Below are 21,613 nucleotides of genomic sequence, written 5' to 3'. Positions count from 1 at the left end.
CCAAGCCCCGCTCGGGTGTTGCTTATTTTGAGACAGGGTCTCTCACTGAACCTGGAGCTTGCAAAAATGACTAACCACTGAGAGCCAGAGATCTGCCTATTTTTGCTTCCCTGGTTCTGGGATTATAGGCATACAACACCATATCCAGCTTTTTTTTTTTTTTTTAATGGGTTCTCATGCTGGAGCGATGGCTCAGTGGTTAAGAGCACTGTCTGCTTTCCCAGAGGTCCTAAATTCAATTTCCAGCAACAACCTGGTGGCTCACAACCATCTGTAATGGGATCCAGTGCCCTCTTCTGGTGTATCTGAAGAAAGCTACAGTACTCATACATAAAAATAGAGTTTTAAACAAAACAAGAAAAGAGAAGGGGGTTCTCAAGTTCAAAGTCATATCTTTACACTTAACACAGCAAGCACTTGATCAACTGAGTCATATACCCAGCTCAGAATAGAGATTTTTGAAGACCCCTTGCCCACTGTGACTCAGGACTCAGTCTTTTCATCCTTATTTCTCATCTTCTTGATGTTTGGGGCCAAGAAACTACCAGAGCATTTGCCCAAGATCCCCATGTCTGCTGGTCCACCTCACTCCACAGCACTGTACCATTTCATGGACAAAATGAAACAGCACTTTCTCTGGCTTTTTTTTTTTTTTAACTTGGCTTTTGCTCTTAGCATTGCAATAATGCAACTTTTAATAATACAACTTTTGAAGGCTTGATGAGAGTACCACCTTGGAGGTAACTGTACATGGAACAGGCACCACATACCTTAGCAAGCAGCAAGCAATTTAAAATACCCACCATTAAGTCGCCTGCAGGGGTGCAGGATGTACAAGTGGAAGGAATAGCTCTGCTTAGCATCTCTTGCAGTGAATGATACACTTGAGAACTTGGTTCATCCTTCCTATTTCTAGAGTCTGTGGAACTAGATGTCTATATTCACGAGTTAACTCTTCAATTAGGAGACACAAGAGCCCTTGGAAATGTGAAGGTACTGTTGTGCACTGCACTGCCGTATTAGGCCCCTCATGTAGAAACCAGCAGTTAAAAGTTTAGAACCACAACACAGTTGGTAGAGTGCTCATATGAAACCCTGCTTTTGATCTCCTCCAGCCGTGTATGGTAGTGTATGCCTGTAACCTAACATTTAGGGTTAAAAGCTGGAAGATCAGAAGTTCAAGACTATCTTCAGCTACAAAGGGAATTTCAGGAGAGGAACACCAAGAAAAGCCAAACACATAGTGGAGCTGGTGCCTATTTAGAGCCTTTACCCCACTGATGAACATTTCACGGTGCTAAAAGGTACTGTGTTAACTACCAGAGGAGAAAGGCAACCCAACCCATTTACAAACCCTGTGATCTGCAATGGCTACCTGCCTGCATTTTATGCCAATGAAAATGGTGGCATAAACATTCTGGGAATAACTGAACACACTGCATTTAAGGACCACTCCATCCGATGGAACCTATGCCTGCTCAGGTAGCCTTTAGCCATGGGCCTAGAGGAAACCAAATATTCTGTTAAAGGAACATAACAAATGACTCTTAAGGACATCTGTCTATACCCATAAATCAGTGCCTTACTCAGCCAGCCTCAGAAGCTTCCTCTTGCAGTGGGTGGAAACTAACTCAGACCCACAACTGGACAATGTGCAGAGAGTGAGCTTTTGGAACATGCAGTACTAAATGGGTTGTCTTCATCAAGCCTCTCCCTTCAGGGTTCATGTGGAAGGCTCAAGGTTCAGGCTATGTGGAAGAGGCCAAAGGAGTGTGAGGGCCAGAGAGGATGGATGGATGACACCAAGGAAACTTTGTCTCCCAGATAAAACAGGATCAATGTACATTAGGATGCAGAATGTGACAGCATGCATAGGGCCTACACAGGTTCAAGCCAACAGAGTCCCAATGCTTGCAGGGGAAATTGACACGAGCTCCCATCCCCAACCAGGAAGCTGTCTCCAATTGACATCCTCTTATAAAGAAAAATTAGATTTTGCATCTTTTGGCTCCTGTGAGAATCCTCAGGGAAGAGACTCCCAGGTTCGTTTTACTTTGATTTCTCCAAGTTCTAGATCACAGTGTGTGGTGTCTATGGCAATAGGGTTTTACCTTCCAGGTCTGGGAAGCAACCAAGGACAACTGTATTTTGGGGGAGTCTTGAACCTCCTTGGCCAACAACTTGAAGAGATTTTCCTGCGTAGGACTGAAGTTTGTATTAGTCTATATCTTTTGAAGGGAGTGTTATCACTGCAATTGGAATAACCTGAGGAAATGTACCTTCATATGTATCATGTTATAATTTTCAGTCACCCTTAATGCTCTAGTCCTCCCCCCTCTCCCTCCTGTCTTGCCTTCCCTCTCCCAAAGTAAAAGCTCCGCACCACAGGGGCTGTCTCCAGTTGTCTTCCCTTGCATAGCATTTGTGATCTGCTATCCTCCTTTTTAGAGTGCGTTCTACAACCTCCATAGTTCTTTTAACTTTGCTGGTTTCTGCTGTTACTTTTAACAATTTACACACATCTAAGGATTCAGAACTAGTATCCACAAACGAGACCATCCAGTCTCTCTGGAGTTGGGTTATCTGACTCAGAAAAACTTTTTTTTCTTTCTATTTATTTATTTAAGGCAGGATCTCACTTTGTAGCACTAGCTAGCTTGACTGGAGCAGTCGGGTGCTCTTACCCGCTGAGCCATCTCACCAGTCCCTTGTTTTTGCTTTTTAAAGTGTATGTGTATGCACATGTGCGTGCTGGTGTTCTCAGAAGTCAGCAGAGGGTGTCAAACACCCTGAGCTGGAGTTAAAGGCGGTGAACTGTCTGTCTCATGTAGCTGCTGAGAAACAAGCTTGGGTCCTCTGCAGGATGAGTTACTCTCTAAGTCATCTCTCCTGTCCTCCACCTGACTTTTAAGGGGCTTTCTCCTGTGGTTTGCTCATACCTTACTTCCTCCAAATGCACAAGTCACAGTAGGTTTAACTGAGTGATTTTTCCATTTTACGGGACCATATTCTTATCTCCCAGTAGCAGGGAAACAACCTTTAAAAAAAAAAAACCATAAAAATAGGAGAAAAACTTCAAGTGTATCCCTTCTTTGGGGTTCCTTCCACTCCGAAGTTATATTCTCACTTAATAAATCTACAAAAACTCTGGGGGGAAAGGGAGAGAGGGAGGGGTTAGCTCCTCAAGCCTGAGGGTGGGTGCGACTACATTGCGCATGGGCAAAAGCTTCACGGAGTCTACTTTTGGCGCGAAATGTGCGTGCGGTGGGCGGGGCTCTGGACGGACCCGCCATTGATTGGACGGGTTTGGCGCGAAGTAGCTCAGCTCCGGCCCCGTTATTGGCTGAGGTGAGAGGGCGGGGCTACCCGGAGGCGCGCGCGAAGCGGCGGCGCGGAAGGAGTTACGCGTGGAACCTGCGACCCGGCCTTCAGCAGCTGCGGCCTCTCCTCGGCGGTGGTCTTCCCTCAGCAGCGCGTCCTCTCAGCGCCGCCATGGACCTCGCAGCGGCCGCGGAGCCCGGCGCCGGAAGCCAGCACCCGGAGGTGCGCGACGAGGTGGCCGAGAAATGCCAGAAGCTGTTCCTAGACTTCCTGGAAGAGTGAGTGGCCTCCGGGGGCTCGCGGGCCGGGCGGAGACCGGGGCCCTGTGTGCTCGGGAAGGGATGGGCCCCGGCCAGGCGGGAATCCGAAGCCTCCCCGACTCCTTTCTCCACCGCAGTATGTGTGGAGTATGACCCTTGTGTTATACTGTGCTGCTTTCTCGTTGCGTTTCTGAGACAGGGTTTCGAACTCGTTGTGTAGCCGAAGATGATTTTTGAACTTGTAATCCTCCTGCCTCCACTTAGCTTGTGCTGGGATGACAGACGTGCACCGCCATGACTGGTTGGGGCGATGCTGGGAATGAAACCCAGCAGGACTCACATCGCAGCCCAGTGAGGCCGGGGTTTGGTTTTTGGGGTGTGGGGAGCGTTACCTCTTGAGTAGGGTTGAGCACAGGGCCGGGAACCGGGAGCTTGCACTGCAAGCGAGCCTGGACCAGCTCGTTCTAACAGAATCTAGTTCTAACAGGAATCTGGCTTGATGACTGTTGAGTGAAATGAGTTCTGCCCTATATAATGAAAGAATTGCTCTGGACGTCTGTCTGCCTGCCTCCTTCCCATCCCTCCGCTCCCAGCACCTAGCAGCAACCACATACCAGTGTGCTCCTTACAATTCCTCCTCCAATAGTAAACAACCATGGCTTGGCTCACAGAATCCTTTTCTTTTTCTTTTCTTTTCTTTTTTTTCTTTGTTCTTTTAAAAGATTATGTCAGTATATAACAAAAACTTAAGAGTTTTGATCTTGAGGTGCATTCAACTTGTACAATGATCCCTGTTTAAAACTCTTCCAACTCTACCTATTAAATAGTTAGAGCCTTTCCTAGCCTCCTGACGACTGCCACACTTCTAACACTCACTGGATAGGTGCCTCGGATAAGTGTGTGTGGCTAATTTTGCAAGGCATGCAGCTTATTGTAGTCAAGGGTTTTCCTTTTTAAGGCAGAATAAAATGACATGGCACGTGTATCCTGGTTCCCACATATTGCTGATCTAGTCGTCGTCCTTTTGGCTCTACAGCTATCTTTTGAAGTTCTGCTATACTTAAAACTGTGAGGCACAAGCCAGCGGTAGACGGAGTTTGAGGCCAGCCTGGTCTACAGAGTGAGTTCCAGGAGAGCCAGGGCTACACAGACAAAGTCCCGTGTTGAAAAACAAAACAAACAAAAAACCCTCTGTAATTTAAATTCTATATTCCAACCTTTGTGATGTTTTTGGCAGTCAGTACAGCTGCTCTTCCTTCAAAACCCAAGTCTCCTTTTGATTAAAGTCTGTGTAAACCATCAGTTCTCAGCATGTAGGTCAGGGCCCCTTGGGGAAACATATCAGATCCATATGCACAGTATGGTCCATAACAGCAAAATTAGTTATGAAGTAGCAATGAAGTGGTTTTATGATTGGGGTCACCGCACATGAGGGACTGAATTAAAGGGTCTCAGCATTAAGAAGGTCGAGAACCACTACTCTAGACCCTTCAGGCAACAAGCAGTAGCCACTTCTTTCCCTGGGATCCTAGCAGGCCTGCTATTTTCCAAATGCTTTCCCTTGTCAGCTATGGGATTCTCAGCCCTCTGGCCACCTTCACAAAGGTCTTTTGGAAAACTTCATTTCAGCAGATAATAAAAGTGACTTTTCTTGGTAGCTAAGAGCTGGAGCTAAGCATAAACAGGACTTAGTTTTTAAATAATCAACTTCCGTTCACAGAGCAGCTTTGCTTTTGCTTACAGAAGAGTAAATAGTTTTTTGTTTGTTTTTATTTTGAGACAGGGTTTCTTTGTGTAGCCCCTCCAACTCAGGCATGTGCCTACCTCTGCCTCCCAAGCACTGGGGCTAAAGGTGTGCACTGTCACCACCCACCTATTTCTAAATTTTCATTCTCCATCAGTCACCACGGGTGGCTCAGCTATCTATTTTTTGTTTGCTTGTTTTCTTAATATGTTAGGGAAGGAACCCAGAGCCTTACACGCGGAAGACAAGCATTCCACCCCTGAACTGTGTCTCCAGCATCTATCCCCTTTTATTTCTTTATTTGATAGACCTTACTGTGTTGCCATAGCTGTCTGGATTCATAAAATCATTCTCTGTGCTGGGATAAAGGAGTGCACCACTGCACCCAGCTCCCTGGGCCTTTTTTTTTTTTTTTTTGAGAGAGAGAAGGTCCCTTTTAAGTTGCCTAGTTGGTCCTTGAACTTCCAACTTTCCATCTTTAGCCTTGGTAACGAGGATTAACAGGCGCACATCACCAAGTTCTGCCACTTCTTTTTCATAAATTTACCTTTTAATGATACCAATGCTACCTTTTATATCTGTGAATCTTTATTATAGCTATTCCAGTAGGCATAATTGGCTTCTATTTCTGGCACTTCTTGTCAATAGACGTGCCAGACATTATTTGTTGTTTATGGGTCTTGTCTCCTAAGTATACCAGGCCCAGGACAGAAATGACACTACCTTTTCTGAACCTTTAGATATCAGATGTAGAGTGCTTCTTTCTGTAGTTGGAAAAGGAATTGATTTTGCCAAAAAAAAAAAAAAAAAAGAAAAGAAAAAGAAAAAGAAAGTGCTTTCATTTTCTTGAGGTCTTTAGTGGTGATACCTCATTTCTGTGTGTGGTATTGTTTGTTTTGCTTGCTTTGTGTGTGTGTGTGTGTGTGTGTGTGTGTGTGTGTGTGTGTGTGTTAGAGATTAGACCTAAGACTTTGTGCATGCTAGGCAAACACTAGCACTGAACCATGTTTCCAGCCTCCTTATTCTGCTTCTTAAATTATGACTAATGAAAGTTTAATTCTCTGATCTTAATTATACATAACAATAATTTTTAAAGCCTGTTCATTAGAAAATGTTAAATCATCTGGGTGTGTGGTACTGGCATACACCTTTAATCCCAGTACCAGAAGTCAGAGGCAGGTGAATCTCTTGAGTTTGGAATAGAAAATGCCTCGGGGTAGTCAGGGCTACACAAAGAAACCTTAGGTGGAAGAAAAGGGAAAAAGAAGAAAGAAAAGAAACTGTTAAATCGGGGCTGGGGAGATGGTCCAGTGGTTAAAAGCACTGACTACTCATATAGAGGACCCAGGCTCTATTCCCAGCACACTGCAGCCCATTACTGTCTTCTGGCCCCCTTAAGTACCACTACACACGTGGTGAACATTCATATATGAAGGTAAAATACTCATGCACATAAAATCTAAAATTTTTAAGAAAAAAAAAGAAAATGTTAAACTAGTTAATTGGGGTGAGGGCTAGGGCTAATGGCTCAGTGGGTACTGCAAACCCAACAATTTTGAGTTCAGTCCCTAGGACTCATGGTAGAAGGAGAGAACCAACTTCCATACATTTTGTTTTGTTTTTCTTTTATTTATCTTTTTAATTCAGGGGCCTAAAAAAACCGTTGTAAGATCCCCTAGAACTGGAATTACAATGACTGTGAGCTTCCTGATATGAGTGTTTTGAACAAAATCAATAAGCACTCATAACAGCTGAAGCCATCTTTCTAGTCCCTGTAAGTTGTCCTTTAACGTGTGGGACACAGTATAAACACACACATAAGTAGAATAAATACATAAATGAGTAAGCATTGTACAATTCATTTTAAAGGTAGTCCCTCATCTACTCATCAGCAATTTTATGAGATTAAGTTTAGAAAAGTAAATAATTTGCCCCAAATCATGTACATACTGAATGTGGACCTCTCTGGTCCTAAACTCGATGCTGATTAATCAGTATACTAAGTTACCTAGTGTCCACATTAATTTTTACTGCCTAGTTAACACTGTTTAATGTGACTTGTATGTATCTGCAGGTTCCAGGGTAGTGATGGAGAAATTAAATACTTGCAGTTTGCAGAGGAGCTAATTCGTCCTGAGAGAAACACGCTGGTTGTGAGTTTTGCAGACCTGGAACAATTTAACCAACAACTTTCTACCACCATTCAGGAAGAGTTCTATAGGTAAGAGTGGATTCATTTTTCCCTTGAATAGACATGAAGCCTGAGAAGTCAGCTCCTTGCCCTGGATGTTCCCTGTAAGGAAGAGGGCAGCTGTCACAATTACTATTGATGCAGGTCTAACTTTAACTTTTGTGGAACTTGGATTTCTTCATGTGGAATATCAAAAAACAGTTGCTTTTATATTGCTTTCTCATTTTATCTGATCTTCACCCATCCCATCTCTCCCCTGGAATAGGTACTTAGAGTAATTTATCTAGTTAAGTCCTAGGTGTAAAGTCCTATCTTTGCACCAAAGATAGTGATTTTTCCGATGGAGTCTCACCAAGGTGCTGCCCAAGTTGACCTTGAGCTCGTGTTTAGAGTCCTGCTTCAGCTTCCTGAACAGCTACAATTACAAGCACAGACCACTCATGCCAACTTAGGAGTCTTTATAGTAATAATGTTGTATTTGTTCTGTTAAAAGTTTTTATTATTTTTCTGTTTATGGAAGTAATGTATGTCTCTTTTAAATTTTTATTTAAAGGGGCAGATGTGCCATGGTGTGTGTGTAGAATTCATAAAAGTTTATATGAGTCAGTTCAGTCCTTCCTCCTGGGGATTGAACACTAATTCTCAGCTTTGGTGATGGCACCATCTTGCCAACCCCTGTGTATCCATTCTTAAAACAACAACAAAAAGGTGGGGGAGAGCGAGAAAAAAAATCAAATTATCTGTATGCTTTTAACTTTACTACTCCTTGGTAGCCACTCTTTGCAGGTCTGTTGAAGCAAGCTTTCAATAGCCTCTCAAGTCTAGCGTTTTATAAGGGTCTTACTGCATTTTGATGACTTCCTATGAGTATATAGTTTTAGAGAGAATATTACAGATAAAGCATCCTGCCCTTTTTACTGTATTGTATAATTTTCAATATAAAATTCCTTAGAAACATTTTAATATTTAATAGTTTAGTGTAGCATTTTGTTTTATCTGTTTTGAATCAGGGTCTCAGTATATACCTTGGTTGGCCTTAATCTTAATCTTAATCTCTAAGCTGGCCTCAGACTCAGAGATCTCTCCATCTCTTTCTCCCAAGTACTGGGATTATAGGTGTGCACCACCATATCCAGCATAGGTTGAGTGTTTTAGCGGTAGAAATAATTTCAGCTTGTTTTGTTTATAACTATGAATGACAAAAACTTTGTTCACAATTATTGGTCTATATTTCTTCTAAGTAAATATTTGTATAAATATGAATGTTAATGGTGATAAAAGAGAAATAAAGACACACAAATTAGAAGCGTGGTTGTGTTTTCATGGTGGATTAGAAGCTAGAGGACTCTAAAATTTTGTATTCATAGCTGATCAAGAACAGTTGAAGGGGAACTGGGTGAGATAGCCACATAGGGGAAAGTGCTGTTGTATAAGCATTAGGATCAGAGTTCAGTTCCCAGCAGCTACATAGACTAGATGTGGTAGTTCATACCTACAACCCCAAGGCTGGGGAATGGAAAGAAGATCCCAGGTGCTTACTGGCTAGCCAGTCATGCTATTCTGTAATGAGGACCAGGTTCAAGGAGAGACCATGTGTGTTTAAAAAGAGAGAGATACAGGAAGACACCTAATGATGGTCTCTGGTTTCACACATGTTCATGGGTGCACATACCCATACACATAAAGAAAAAAATCAGTTGGAGGGATAAGCAGCAGACCTTATAAAGCAAGCAGAGGAAAATATAAACTAGTTCATACCAAATAGGATTCTGCTTTACTGGTTTGTAAACTATCCAGAGAAAGCTAACAGTATTGACTATAATGCTGACAAGGTTTTTGGATAGAAAAGTTCTCTGTACTGCTAAATGACTCACAGCAGCAGATATTTAGTATAGCTCTTTGTCTTTGGTGTTTCTCTCTGTGGTGGGATAGGGGATGATTGATAAAAGCGTCCTGAAATTAAATTTTAAAGCTAGATTGTGACCAGATGAAATGCTGTGCTCTCAAAGTTGACAAACATGAAAAAGAAGACAGACTTAGTACGACTATAAACTGTCACTGGTTCTGCTTGTTTTTCAGAGTCTACCCTTACCTGTGTCGAGCCTTGAAGACCTTTGTCAAAGACCGAAAGGAGATTCCTTTAGCTAAGGATTTTTATGTTGCATTCCAAGACCTACCTACTAGACACAAGTAAGGAAGGAACCTTTTAGGAGGTGAAAGGACCCATCATATCACATACCACTTACTGGGCACTTAGAAAACTTGAGGTGCACAGCCATGCAATAGCTGCCCATGTAGTATATAAATCAGCCTGCCTTTGCTGGTACTGTGAAATTTCCTCTTGTTTGCTTGTGTCTTTTAGTGACAAGGCTTTCTGAGTAGTTCATGCTGGCTTCAAATCCCAATCCTCAGGTTTCCATGTGGCAGGTGCTGCCACACCGAGTACATACTAACATTTTTGAAGTATTTAGACCTAATACCCAGAAAGTTTAGTTTGGAGAAACTTGTTTTTCCATGGAGCTTGGATAGGCAATATGAAGTGAAGCAGATACTTAGTATTGCTAATTTTAAGGCACCTTTTAGGGAAATTGGGAGACAAGATTTGCCAACGGGAAAAAAATTCAAGAACTAAGAACAGTTGCAGAAATTCATGAGTAAGGCCAATGATTGGCACGTACCTACTCTCAGTGCTCAGTAAGCAGAGACATGTGGATCTCTTGAATATTCAAGGCCAGCTGGTCTAAAGAGTGAGTTCAGGTCAGCCAGAAATATATATGTAGTGAAATCCTGTCTCAAAAAAAAAAAAAAGAGAGAGAGAGAGAGAAAGAATAAATGAATGAATGAATTAAAGAAGTTTAAAAAAAAAAATTCATGAATTTTGAACTTTAATGAATGTGAACTCACAGTATATAGACCTGGCTGGCCTTGAACTCACAGCATTCACTTTTTTACAGAGGTTGGCTGCTTCTGCCTCCCAAAGTATTAAGATTAAGATATGCACTAGGATTGGGAGAGATGTTCAATGGTTAGGAGCACTGGCTTCTCTTCCAGAGAACCAGGTTCAATTCCCAGCACCCTTGGCAGCTCACAGCTCTCTATAACTCCAGTTCCAGAGCATCCAATACCCTGCCCTCACACAAGCGTACATGCAGGCAAAACACCAATGCGCATAATACAAATACATTTGAAAAGGGCATGCACCACCATCCCCCAGCCCCAACATAACTGTGAAACATCTTAACTTGAAGAAAATGTTTAAGTTTTATTTGTGTGGGGTTGGGGCTGGGGGGGGGGTCTCCAAGTGTGTACACTGTCCAAAGGGACCAGAAAAAGGTGCTGGATCCCCTGGAGTAAGTTTCCTGTTGTTGTGACATAGGTGCTAGGAATAGGAACTCAGATCCTCTGGAAGAACAGCGGATACTCTTTTAACCACCAAGTTCTCCAATCCTGAAACAGTATTTTTTCCTGAGTCTGAGATAGTCTCCAGCTAGGCTGACTGGCCAGTGAGCACCTGAGATGTGTCGCTTCAACACTGTGGTTTTAGATGCATGTCATGCCACCCACCCAAATTTATTTCTTCAGTCTTTTCATATTTCACAGTTGTTTTTATTTATTTACTTATTCTGGGGTTTTGAGATTATTTTTCTGTTCAGTCCTGGCTGTCCTAGAACTTGCTCTGTAGGCCAGACTGGCCTCAAACTGTGATATCCACCTGCCTCTGCCTCCCAAGAGCTGGAGCTAAAGGTGTATACCACCAATCCCCATCTCATTTTTATTTTTATTGTGAATTGGTGTTACATAATTCAAAAGAAATTATGGCCTGGAGAGATAGCTCAGCTGGTGAGAGTGAACTGCTATGGGCAGAGGACCTGAGTCCTCTAGTATCCAGCACTAGTATCAGGCTCACAACAGCTTGTAACTCCAGCTCCAGGAAGATTCCATGTCATCTGGCCTTGGAAAGCGCTTGCCTTCACATGCAAATAGCCACACAGAGACATACCCATACATTAAGACAAAAAAGCTAAGAAACATTTCTTAGGTTTCTTATGCTGAGTAGATGGAAAATGGGCTAAGGTGGTAGCTTAGTGTATGAGATGTTAGGTTCAATCCCTGGAACTGAAGTGGGGAAAAGATGGAAAGGATATCCACTAATGTGATCTGTCTTCAAATAGGATTCGTGAGCTCACTTCATCCAGGATTGGGCTGCTCACCCGAATCAGTGGGCAGGTGGTGCGCACTCACCCAGTTCACCCTGAGCTTGTGAGTGGAACTTTCCTCTGCCTTGACTGTCAAACAGTGATTAAGGACGTAGAACAGCAGTTCAAATACACACAGCCAAATATCTGCCGAAATCCAGTGTGTGCCAACAGGAAGAGGTTCCTTCTAGACACTAATAAATCAAGATTTGTTGATTTTCAAAAGGTATTTACTTCTGTTTAAACTAGATCCTTATATATAAATATATTTATAAACTAGATCCTTATATATAAATATATTTATTAGACAAGTAGATAAGATCAGATTTACTTCTAATAATTCATTTTTGGCACTTGTAATAACTTATTTAGATGTCAGTTTTTAAGGAATGTAGTGCCCACAGAGGCCAGAAGGTATCGGGTTCTCTGTTACAGATTGTCCTAGTTAGGTTCTATTGCTGTGATAAACATGACCAAATGCAACGGGGGTGGGGGGATGTTTATTTTATCAACTTAGTTAACAGTCCATCATAGAAGGATGTCAAGACAGGACCTGGGAGGTAAGAACTGAAGTAGAGGCCATAGAATAGTGGTACTCAACTCAACTTGTGGGTCTCTACCTACAGTCACCAGAAAACATAGATAATTACATGGCAGTTCAAAACAATAGCAGATTTACAGTTATAATTTTATGGTTAGGGGTTACTACAACATGATGAGCTGTATTAAAGGGTGGCAGCTTTAGGAAGGTTGGGAACCACTGCCATGGAGGAATGCTGCTTACTTTTATCCAAGGCTTGGTCAACCTGTTTCTACAATACAGGACCACTTACTTGGGAGTGGCCCAAACCTCTGGTCTGGGCCTTCCCACACCAACCGTTAATCAAGAAAATGCCCCCACATGCTTGCCCACAGGCCAGCATGATAGAAGCATTTTTCCAACTGAGGGTCCCTCTTCCCAGATAGTTACAGTTTGTGTTAAGATGACAAGAACTAACCAGAACACAGATGATTGTAAGCCTCCACGTGGATTCTAGCAATCAAATTCTGGTCCTGCAAGAGCAGTGTTCTTAACCACCTTTTCAATCCTTGTAGATTAAGCTCTTAAGCAAAAGAGCTATTTGACAGGAAGGGTACAAAATTTTTTATGTACCTTGCCTACATGTGTGCAACATTTGCAAAGCAGATCATGATTTTAACTATGGAGCTATCTCTCAAGAAGCAAGAGATGTAATTACTTAACCAGTTAACTATTGGATGAAAAGTTTTAGGACAAAAAAAAATCTTTATGTGTTTTTATGTATATGGGTATTTTGCTTGTATGTATGTCTAACCATATGCATGTAGTATCTAGAGGCAAGAAGAAAACATTGGAGCCTCTGGGACAGGAGTTAGTGGTGGTTGTAACCCTCCATGCAGCCAGTGCTCCTGAAAGCTGAGACATCTTACAGACCCTAGTACAAACTTTTTTTTTTTTAAGAATTATTTATTCTTATACATAAGTACACTGTCAGACGCGCTAGAAGAGGGCATCAGATCTCATTAGGGGTGGTTGTAAGCCACCATGTGTTTGTGGGATTTGAACTCAGGAACTTTGGAAGAACAGTCAGTGCTCCTACCTGCTGAGCCATCTCGCCAGCCCTAGTACAAACTTTTTAGATGAATAATAGTATGTGTCAAAGGTCTATAAGGCAGGGCCTGTGAAGATAATTTAGTTAGTAACATGTTTGTCAACAAACATGAAGACCTGTATTTGATCCCTAGTACCACATACAGAGCCAAATATGGTGGCGTGTACTTTGAACTCTGTGCATGGGAAGAAGAGGCAGCCAGATCCCTAAAAGCTAGTTGGTGAGTTCTAGGCCAGTGAGAGACCCTGTCTTAAGAAAGAAGGTCCTGAGGAGTGACACCTGAGATAGGTGTGACCACCTGCACACACACAAAGAATAAGGTGTACAAAGAGGCTGGTTATGTGGGTATTTATAGCAGTTGGTTTCAGCTGTATAGCATGTGAAAGCATCTTTGTTTTGCTGTTGGTTTTGGTTATAGGTTCGCATTCAAGAGACTCAAGCAGAACTTCCCCGGGGAAGTATTCCCCGGAGTTTAGAGGTTATCCTGAGAGCTGAAGCTGTGGAGTCAGCCCAAGCTGGTGATAGATGTGATTTCACAGGGACACTGATTGTTGTGCCTGATGTCTCCAAGCTTAGCACACCAGGTCAGTGATTTGTTGCTTGGATGTAACCAGTCCTGGATATCTGGATTTTGGAATCTGCTTTGTATGTAACCTTTTTGGCTACCAATTAAGCACGGAATAAGCACGGAAGTATGAAGAGAGTAAAAAAAAATGATTTTTCTATGAAACGTGCTATTTTAACTTTGTACATTAGTTCCTATGAGCACTATTAGTGTTTGAACTGTGAAACACCTTATCTTTCACTTTTACAGGAGCACGTGCAGAGACTAACTCCCGAGTCAGTGGAGTTGATGGGTATGAGACAGAAGGCATTCGAGGGCTCCGGGCCCTTGGTGTCAGAGATCTGTCATATAGGCTGGTCTTCCTTGCCTGCTATGTTGCACCAACCAACCCAAGGGTAGGTCTTATTATTACTTACTTGTTTGTTTATTGTGCTAGGGATTAAGCAGATCTGTACCTGCTAGGTAGAAATTGGGCTCCACCCTCAAACTTAGTGTGAGATTTACTAATGGCAGAGCTGGATAAAGCCCTTTGCTAAGGCTCATTTTCATCTTCATATCAGTGATGAACTTACTACAATTCAGAGTAATATAAAACAATGGCAGCTTTTGTTTTCCTCTCTGGACAAAAGATAGGCTTTTACATATCTTTATTAACTGAAGCCTAGTCTAGGGACTATTGTAAATAAATCACAACTTTGACCTCCCAAGCAATCTTACTATAGTGGAATTTCTTTCCCTTTATATTATGTTATCTTGGCTCTCTATAATGTCTTTCATTTTGTTTTTCTTCCACTTCAGTTTGGAGGGAAAGAACTCAGAGATGAGGAACAGACAGCTGAGAGCATTAAGAACCAAATGACAGTGAAGGAATGGGAAAAGGTGTTTGAAATGAGTCAGGACAAAAACCTGTACCACAATCTCTGCACAAGCCTCTTCCCTACTATACATGGTAAGAGCTCTTGTCTGTGATAGGAACTTGACATCAGTAGTAAGCATTTCATGGATTCAGTACTGGGTCAGGGATTTTTCAGGAAGAGATTACTTTTAGACCTGAAGAAATGACTCAGAAGATATGATTACTGGCTACTTTTTCAGAGAACCTGGGTTTGATTCAATAGTATTCACAATCATCTATGACCCCAGTTCTAGAGGATCCAATGTGTTCTGGCTTCTGAGGGTATTAAACCTGCCTGTGGAACATAGGCACACATGCAGACAAAATACCAATGCACTTAATAAAGATGATGCATCGTTGGGCAGTGGTGGCGAACGCCTTTAATCCCAGCACTTGGGAGNCAGAGGCAGGCAGTCTTCTGAGTTCAAGGCCAGCCTGGTCTACAGAGTGAGTTCCAGGACAGCCAGGGCTACACAGAGAAACCCTGTCTCAAAAGACCATAAGAAAGAAGGGGGAGGGGAAGGAAGAATAGAAGGATGGATGGATGCATGCATCAGCAAAGGCTGTAGGCACCCGAAAGGTAGACTGGCTGGAGCTCACGCAGGGGCTCACCTGACTTGACTTAGTGCTGGTGGATAGTTGGAAGCTTGGATTCCTTACGAGTGAGACATCCAGTGGGCAGGTCTTCACCACAAGCAGCTCATTTAGTACAGAACATGAAAACAAAGCAAGGAGATGGTGCTCTCCTAGTCTTGGAGTTCACATAGTTGTTAAAATTCAAGTCACACTGGGCATAATAATACTTATATTCTCTGCCATCAAGGAGGAGGCTGACCCAGGGGGAATGCATGTGAGTTTGAGTGTAGCCTGGACCTTAGCTACAAGAGCACTAAATTCATGCCTACTTCAAAGGTTCCATCTCCTTTGTTTGAGACAAGATCTTATTTTGTAGTCTCAGCTGCACCGAACTGTACACCAAGCTAGTCTCAAATTCACAGGACTGGAATTAGAGGTATAATCTACCACAGCCAACAGGTTCCATCTCAGTTTTTGTTGATTTTAGGCTATCCTTGAATTTTAGGGATTCCCCTGTTTCTTGTCCCAGGTGCTGGATCAAAGACATCTGCCAGCATACTCGGTTAGGTTCTCTCAAAATAACAAGTATGAACGCCTTTTATGGACTATTTTAATTTCATCATATCCTCAACACATTTGTCTCATAGGTCATGTCAGTTTTGTTATAGAACAGATTTTTAATTTTCTGTTTCTATATGTGTTTACATATGTGTGCTTGGGAGGGTGGGCAAAGTCAACCTCAAATGACATCCTCAGGAGCTGTTCACGGCGTGATTTGTTTTGCCTTTGGTTTTGAGGCGGCCTTTTATTAACCTGCAGCACTTCGAGTAAGCAATGCTGGGTGGTCAGCAAAATCTTCCTGCCTGTGCTTCCCCAGCACTGGGATTACAGGTGTAAGCCACTGTACCTGGATTTTCATATGGTTTCTAGGAATTAAACACAGGTCCTGAGGCTTGCCTGGCAAGTACTTTACCAAATGAACTGTCTCTCGAGCCATTGCTTTTTTTTTGGTTGGATTGTTTGGGGGTTTGGTTTTGTTTTAATAAATGGTATACATTTGCCAGGCATTATTTTGGTGGTGGAGTTCATTCACCAATTCCGGGGGGGTGGGGTGAACAGCTAATAGAGGCACTATAAATTGCATTCAGCATGTTACCCGATCAGCTTAGTTAGTGTGCATTTATTTAGTGTTGATCAACAAAAGAAATGTCATCCCAGATCTGGAGCTGCCACTAGCAAGAATGAGCAATGGACTGGAAGGGTGGCACACTCATCCCACTCCAGCAAAAAAAGAAAAAAAACTTAGAAATGTGGCAGTGTAGGGTGGACAGGTCTATATTTGTGGGAGACGTCTTTCAAGGAAAGGCTCTTGGGATGGTGAGCATGGGCAGCTGATACCTGTGGTATGGAAGAAGGCACTCATGCTGGCTTCTTTTCTCTGGGTTAAGTTAGGTTGTACTTTAGCTACTTAGTTCCCGTGTCTATGTATCATACCGAGAGGGAAGACACAGCTGAAGGTCAGAGGACAGCTTGGTAGAGTTGGTTATTTCCTTCCACCTTTACATGGTTTTCTGGCTTATGAGGCAAGGACCTTTACCTGCTGCGCCATCTTACCATCCCCCTCATATGGAGCTTTTCATTTCAGGCAACGATGAAGTAAAACGCGGTGTCTTGCTGATGTTGTTCGGTGGTGTTCCTAAGACAACAGGGGAAGGAACCTCTCTTCGTGGGGATATAAATGTTTGCATTGTTGGTGATCCAAGTACAGCTAAGAGCCAATTTCTCAAGTAAGTATCTGTCTGAAGTAAAGAAGCTCAGCAGGAAAACCTGTTCTGTGTGCTTGCAGGCCACCTCTGCTACCAAGGGTGCAGTCAGTGTCACCTGCTCATTTTGTTTTAGAGACGGTCTCTGTGTAGCATGTGTCACTGTCCAACTAAGAAGTGTTAGATAATTGCTCTACGTAATTTCCCACTTTCTGTTTCTGTCATTCATAGAACATATGAATGACCAGAAGGTAGACAGCATTGTACTTTTATGTAAAAACATGTTTTGTTTTAGCCATTTTGGGGATTAGCTCTAGTCACTACCACCCTCTGTCTCCAGAACATCTTTTTGTTCTCCTGAACTGAACCACTCACTATACCTGTAAAGCCACAGTTCTCCACTCCCCTCTCATAAGCTCCTAGCAAGCACCATTTTACTTTGTCTAATAAGTGTAACCCTACTAATTCAGTCTTTGTGTCTAGCTAGCTTCACTTAGTGCAGTACACTGACTATTCATCATGCTGTGATGATGAGGATCTATTTTATTCATGTACTGTATTGTGTTTTATACATAATCAATAGATGGATGTCTCAGTTGTTTGTATTCTCCCACTATATAGTAATAATACTGTGAAAATGACTAAATTGAGTATCAGAGGCTCTGCTTTCTTTCCTATTTTGTTTTCAGACAGGGTTTTTTCTCTATAGACCAGAATGGACTCAAATTCATGTTCTTCTTGTCTTAGTCTCCTAAATACTGAGATTAGAAGCTTGTACCACACCCAGCTCTACTCCTTAATTTTTCTTTCTTTCTTTCTTTCTTTCTTTCTTTCTTTCTTTCTTTCTTTCTTTCTCTCTCTCTCTCTCTCTCTCTCTCTCTCTCTCTTTCTTTCTTTCTTTCTTTCGAGACAGGGTTTCTCTGTATAGCCCTGGCTGTCCTGGAACTTACTCTGTAGACCAGGCTGTCCTCAAACTCAGAAATCAACTTGCCTCTGCCTCCCAAGTGCTGGGATTAAAGGCATGTGCCACCACTGCCCAGCATCCTTAATTTTTAAAAATATTTTTTTCTTGATTTTTCGAGACAGGGTCTCTATGTAGTCTTGGTTGTCTAGGATCTTACTCTGTAGACCAATCTGACCTTGAAGTCATAGAGATCCGCCTGTCTCTGCCTCCCAAGTACTGGGATTTAGGGCTGCATCACCACAACCTGGCTTTTTTTGGGAGCTGGAAAAATAGCTTAGTGAGTAAAGGCACACACAGATCTGGGAGCTAAAGTTTAGTCCCTGGAATTTGTGTAGGGTAGCAGAAAGGAATCACAAAGTTGTCCTTTGACCTTCATTTACCACCCCTTCTCACACACACAAAGTAAAAATAAATGTGTTTGTTAAGTTCAACGTTGATGTTTTTGTCTCCTATTATTATCTGACAGGAATGAAATTAAATCCGTTTTAGAACTGTTGGCTGATATTTCTGGAACTGGTGTAGTATATTGATGTACTAATGAATCTTTGTGTGATATTCTTGAATAGGCATGTGGATGAGTTCAGTCCCAGAGCTGTCTATACCAGTGGCAAAGCCTCCAGCGCTGCTGGCTTAACAGCAGCTGTGGTGAGAGATGAAGAATCTCACGAATTTGTCATTGAGGCTGGAGCATTGATGCTGGCTGATAACGTAAGGACATTGTGTGCTGTTGGATGTGAGAAAACCAGAGTACCCTTGACCTTTCAATAACAAGCTATATATAGTTTTTATTGGATTCATTAGTATGTTATTTAGTTTTATTAATCTACATTGAATTGAGACTCATCATTAGTTGGTACTTTCTGAACATCCCTAGAATGTGTTGATTACTGTGACTAGACCATCCCAGTTTGTCGCTTTGCTAACATCTCTAAACAGATCTATCCATGAATACATAGTATATCACCTATATATTTAGCAAAGATTAATTCCTTGTGGGTATGCAAGCTTATATTCATTGTGGTACTCCTTCGCTCTTTACTTTTCCAGACTAAAATCAATGGTTAAGCCAGTCAATCCATAATTATGGTTGTCTCTACCATCCACAGTCTTTGATCATAGATGTGCACCATTACACGCAGCCCAAATCTTTTCATGCTGAGGTTTAAATTTTGCAGTCCATTACCTGCATATTATTTGTTTTGCTCGTAGGTGTTGTTTTGCTCTTAGTTTTAGTGAGTCAGGCATGAGATTCCCGTCTAGCTCTGTTCTGTTGAATAGTCTTGCCTAAACAGGAATTAAAAATGTTTATATCCCATCTCCATTTGCCTAGGGAATAGAAAGGTCTCTGGTAGGAAACTTTGTAAGTTTACCATCTTACATCTGCAAAGCAGTTTCTCTGATTTCACATGCTAGGCAAGCAAGTAGGTACTCTATCCTGCAAAGCAGTTTCTCTGATTTCACATGCTAGGCAAGCAAGTAGGTGCTCTATCCTTGGCCCTGCCAGGGACTTGGTTAATGGTAGTTCTGTTTGGTTACAGGGTGTCTGTTGTATTGATGAATTTGATAAGATGGACATGCGGGACCAAGTTGCTATTCATGAAGCTATGGAGCAGCAGACCATCTCTATCACTAAAGCAGGAGTGAAGGTGGGTATTCCTCAACCATGCAGATGTTAGAGACATCCACCTGATGGAATACATTGTTCCAATGTGTACTGTTAATCTAAATTGTAAAATACAGGTATTATTGAGGGTCCAGAACAACTATGTTGCTGTGATAGAAAGTAATGGTACTGATGTAATTTTTAGCATTTCATTTTTCAGAAATATAAAGCTTTTTAAATATTCATTTATTTGGGGGACTGCTTTGACATCTATGTGACAAGACAGCTTTGTGAGTTTGGCCCTTCCATCTTTACATGATTTCTGGGGCTTGCATAGAAGGAACACAGAACCTGCTCAGCCATCTTGCCAGCTGTGTTTTGTAAATGTTTCATAAAAAAAAATATGAATTTGTTGGTTAAACAGCCTTCTTGTTATAATAAAAAAAAAGTTATTGGTCCCAGCACCACAAATTACTCAAAAATCAACAGGTAATTTAAATGAAATTATCTGATTACTATATGGTAGCCACCATCAAAGAGGATCTTAACTTATTAAAAGTAATATAGGTTTGGGGGACAGACAGATGGCATAGCAGTTAAGAGCACATACTGTTCTTGCATAAGACCAAGTTCAGTTGCTAGAACTTAGAATGGGCAGCTTATAACTCCAGAGATTTCAACTTCCTCTTCTGGCTCCTATAGGCACTGCAGACATGTGTACTTACATAGGGAGGCATACATGCATACACATTATTTTAAAATTAAATAAATCTTTTAAAAAATGAAAAATAGATTTTTTATTTATTTATTTATTTATTATTGTATCTAAGTACACTGTAGCTGTCTTCAGATGCACCAGAAGAGGGTGTCAGATCTCATTACGGCTGGTTGTGAGCCACCATGTGGTTGCTGGGATTTGAACTCAGGACCTTCAGAAGAGCAGTCGGTGCTCTTAACCGCTGAACCATCTCTCCAGCCCAAAATAGATTTTTTTTTTAAAGTAATACACTGATGTATATATTTAAGAGAAATCTTGTACAACTCATAGTACAATGGATGCTAGATATGTGCTGAGTATATATGCACAACTAAGCAGGTACATACAGTTCCTCCTTTAGCTTCTTCATTTTATTAGCAGTCTTCCTGTAGTAGCACCTACTAGATCCACTATGATTTATTAGCCTCATGGCATTCAGCTGCATGAACCATACATTGGGTGGTTTTCAGTCTGGTGTGTCACAAGCAATGTTAACTGTCATGTCAGCTGAGGACCCCCTGTGTCTAGTTACAAAGTAAATTCCTAACAGAGTGTGCTCGCTAAGGGACTTGTGCCATTCATCACCATGTTGAAAAGCCTGCTGTGCTAATATCATGCTTGAGTTTGGATCAGTAACTGAAAAGCTTTTGCTTCTGTTTAGTTATTGCATGAGATAGAACATTTTCTTGTATCTATATTGGCCAATTTGAGTTTGTGTTTTAGTGTCATGGTTTTCTCTTATGGTCAGGCAACTCTGAATGCCAGGACATCCATTTTAGCTGCAGCAAACCCTGTCAGTGGACACTATGACAGATCAAAATCTTTGAAACAGAACATCAACCTGTCAGCGCCCATCATGTCCCGCTTTGATCTCTTCTTCATTCTGGTGGATGAGTGCAATGAGGTAACCACTGATGATGCTGTTGGTGTTTCCATTTGTGTTCGTTTCATGACCTTTTGTCCCTCTTGGGTGTAATGCTCCTGACCTGAGTTAGTAGTTCTTAGATTTAAGTATTCAACTTTACCATCTCAGATGTGTGTGAACACACAAGCAGCTCACTACCCCACAAGGTCTCGTGTGACTCATGGTGGCCTTGAACCCACCATGCCCATGTTTATGGGATATACTCCTAATCCGTAAGCAGGA

At 41.9% G+C, this 21,613-nt stretch overlaps 1 protein-coding gene across 1 annotated transcript in view; it reads left to right on the top strand.

The window, feature by feature from the left end:
- The first annotated feature begins 3,358 nt into the window (after positions 1–3,358).
- Mcm6 (minichromosome maintenance complex component 6) overlaps positions 3,359–21,613 on the top strand; it is a 28,691-nt gene continuing 10,436 nt past the window's right edge. Inside the window, exons 1-11 of the mRNA XM_021197691.1 lie at positions 3,359–3,599; positions 7,400–7,546; positions 9,596–9,706; positions 11,689–11,938; positions 13,762–13,927; positions 14,158–14,303; positions 14,707–14,857; positions 17,025–17,166; positions 18,673–18,814; positions 19,645–19,752; positions 21,215–21,370. Coding sequence (XP_021053350.1) covers positions 3,493–3,599; positions 7,400–7,546; positions 9,596–9,706; positions 11,689–11,938; positions 13,762–13,927; positions 14,158–14,303; positions 14,707–14,857; positions 17,025–17,166; positions 18,673–18,814; positions 19,645–19,752; positions 21,215–21,370 — 1,626 coding nt within the window. The 5' untranslated portion in view covers positions 3,359–3,492. The remainder of the gene's footprint in view (positions 3,600–7,399; positions 7,547–9,595; positions 9,707–11,688; positions 11,939–13,761; positions 13,928–14,157; positions 14,304–14,706; positions 14,858–17,024; positions 17,167–18,672; positions 18,815–19,644; positions 19,753–21,214; positions 21,371–21,613) is intronic.

Source organism: Mus pahari, chromosome 5 (assembly GCF_900095145.1).
Source record: "Mus pahari chromosome 5, PAHARI_EIJ_v1.1, whole genome shotgun sequence".
In the NCBI taxonomy this organism is placed as follows: domain Eukaryota; kingdom Metazoa; phylum Chordata; class Mammalia; order Rodentia; family Muridae; genus Mus; species Mus pahari.
The sequence above is the reverse complement of the archived record's forward strand: the minus strand, read 5'-3'. Positions and strand labels throughout refer to the sequence as shown.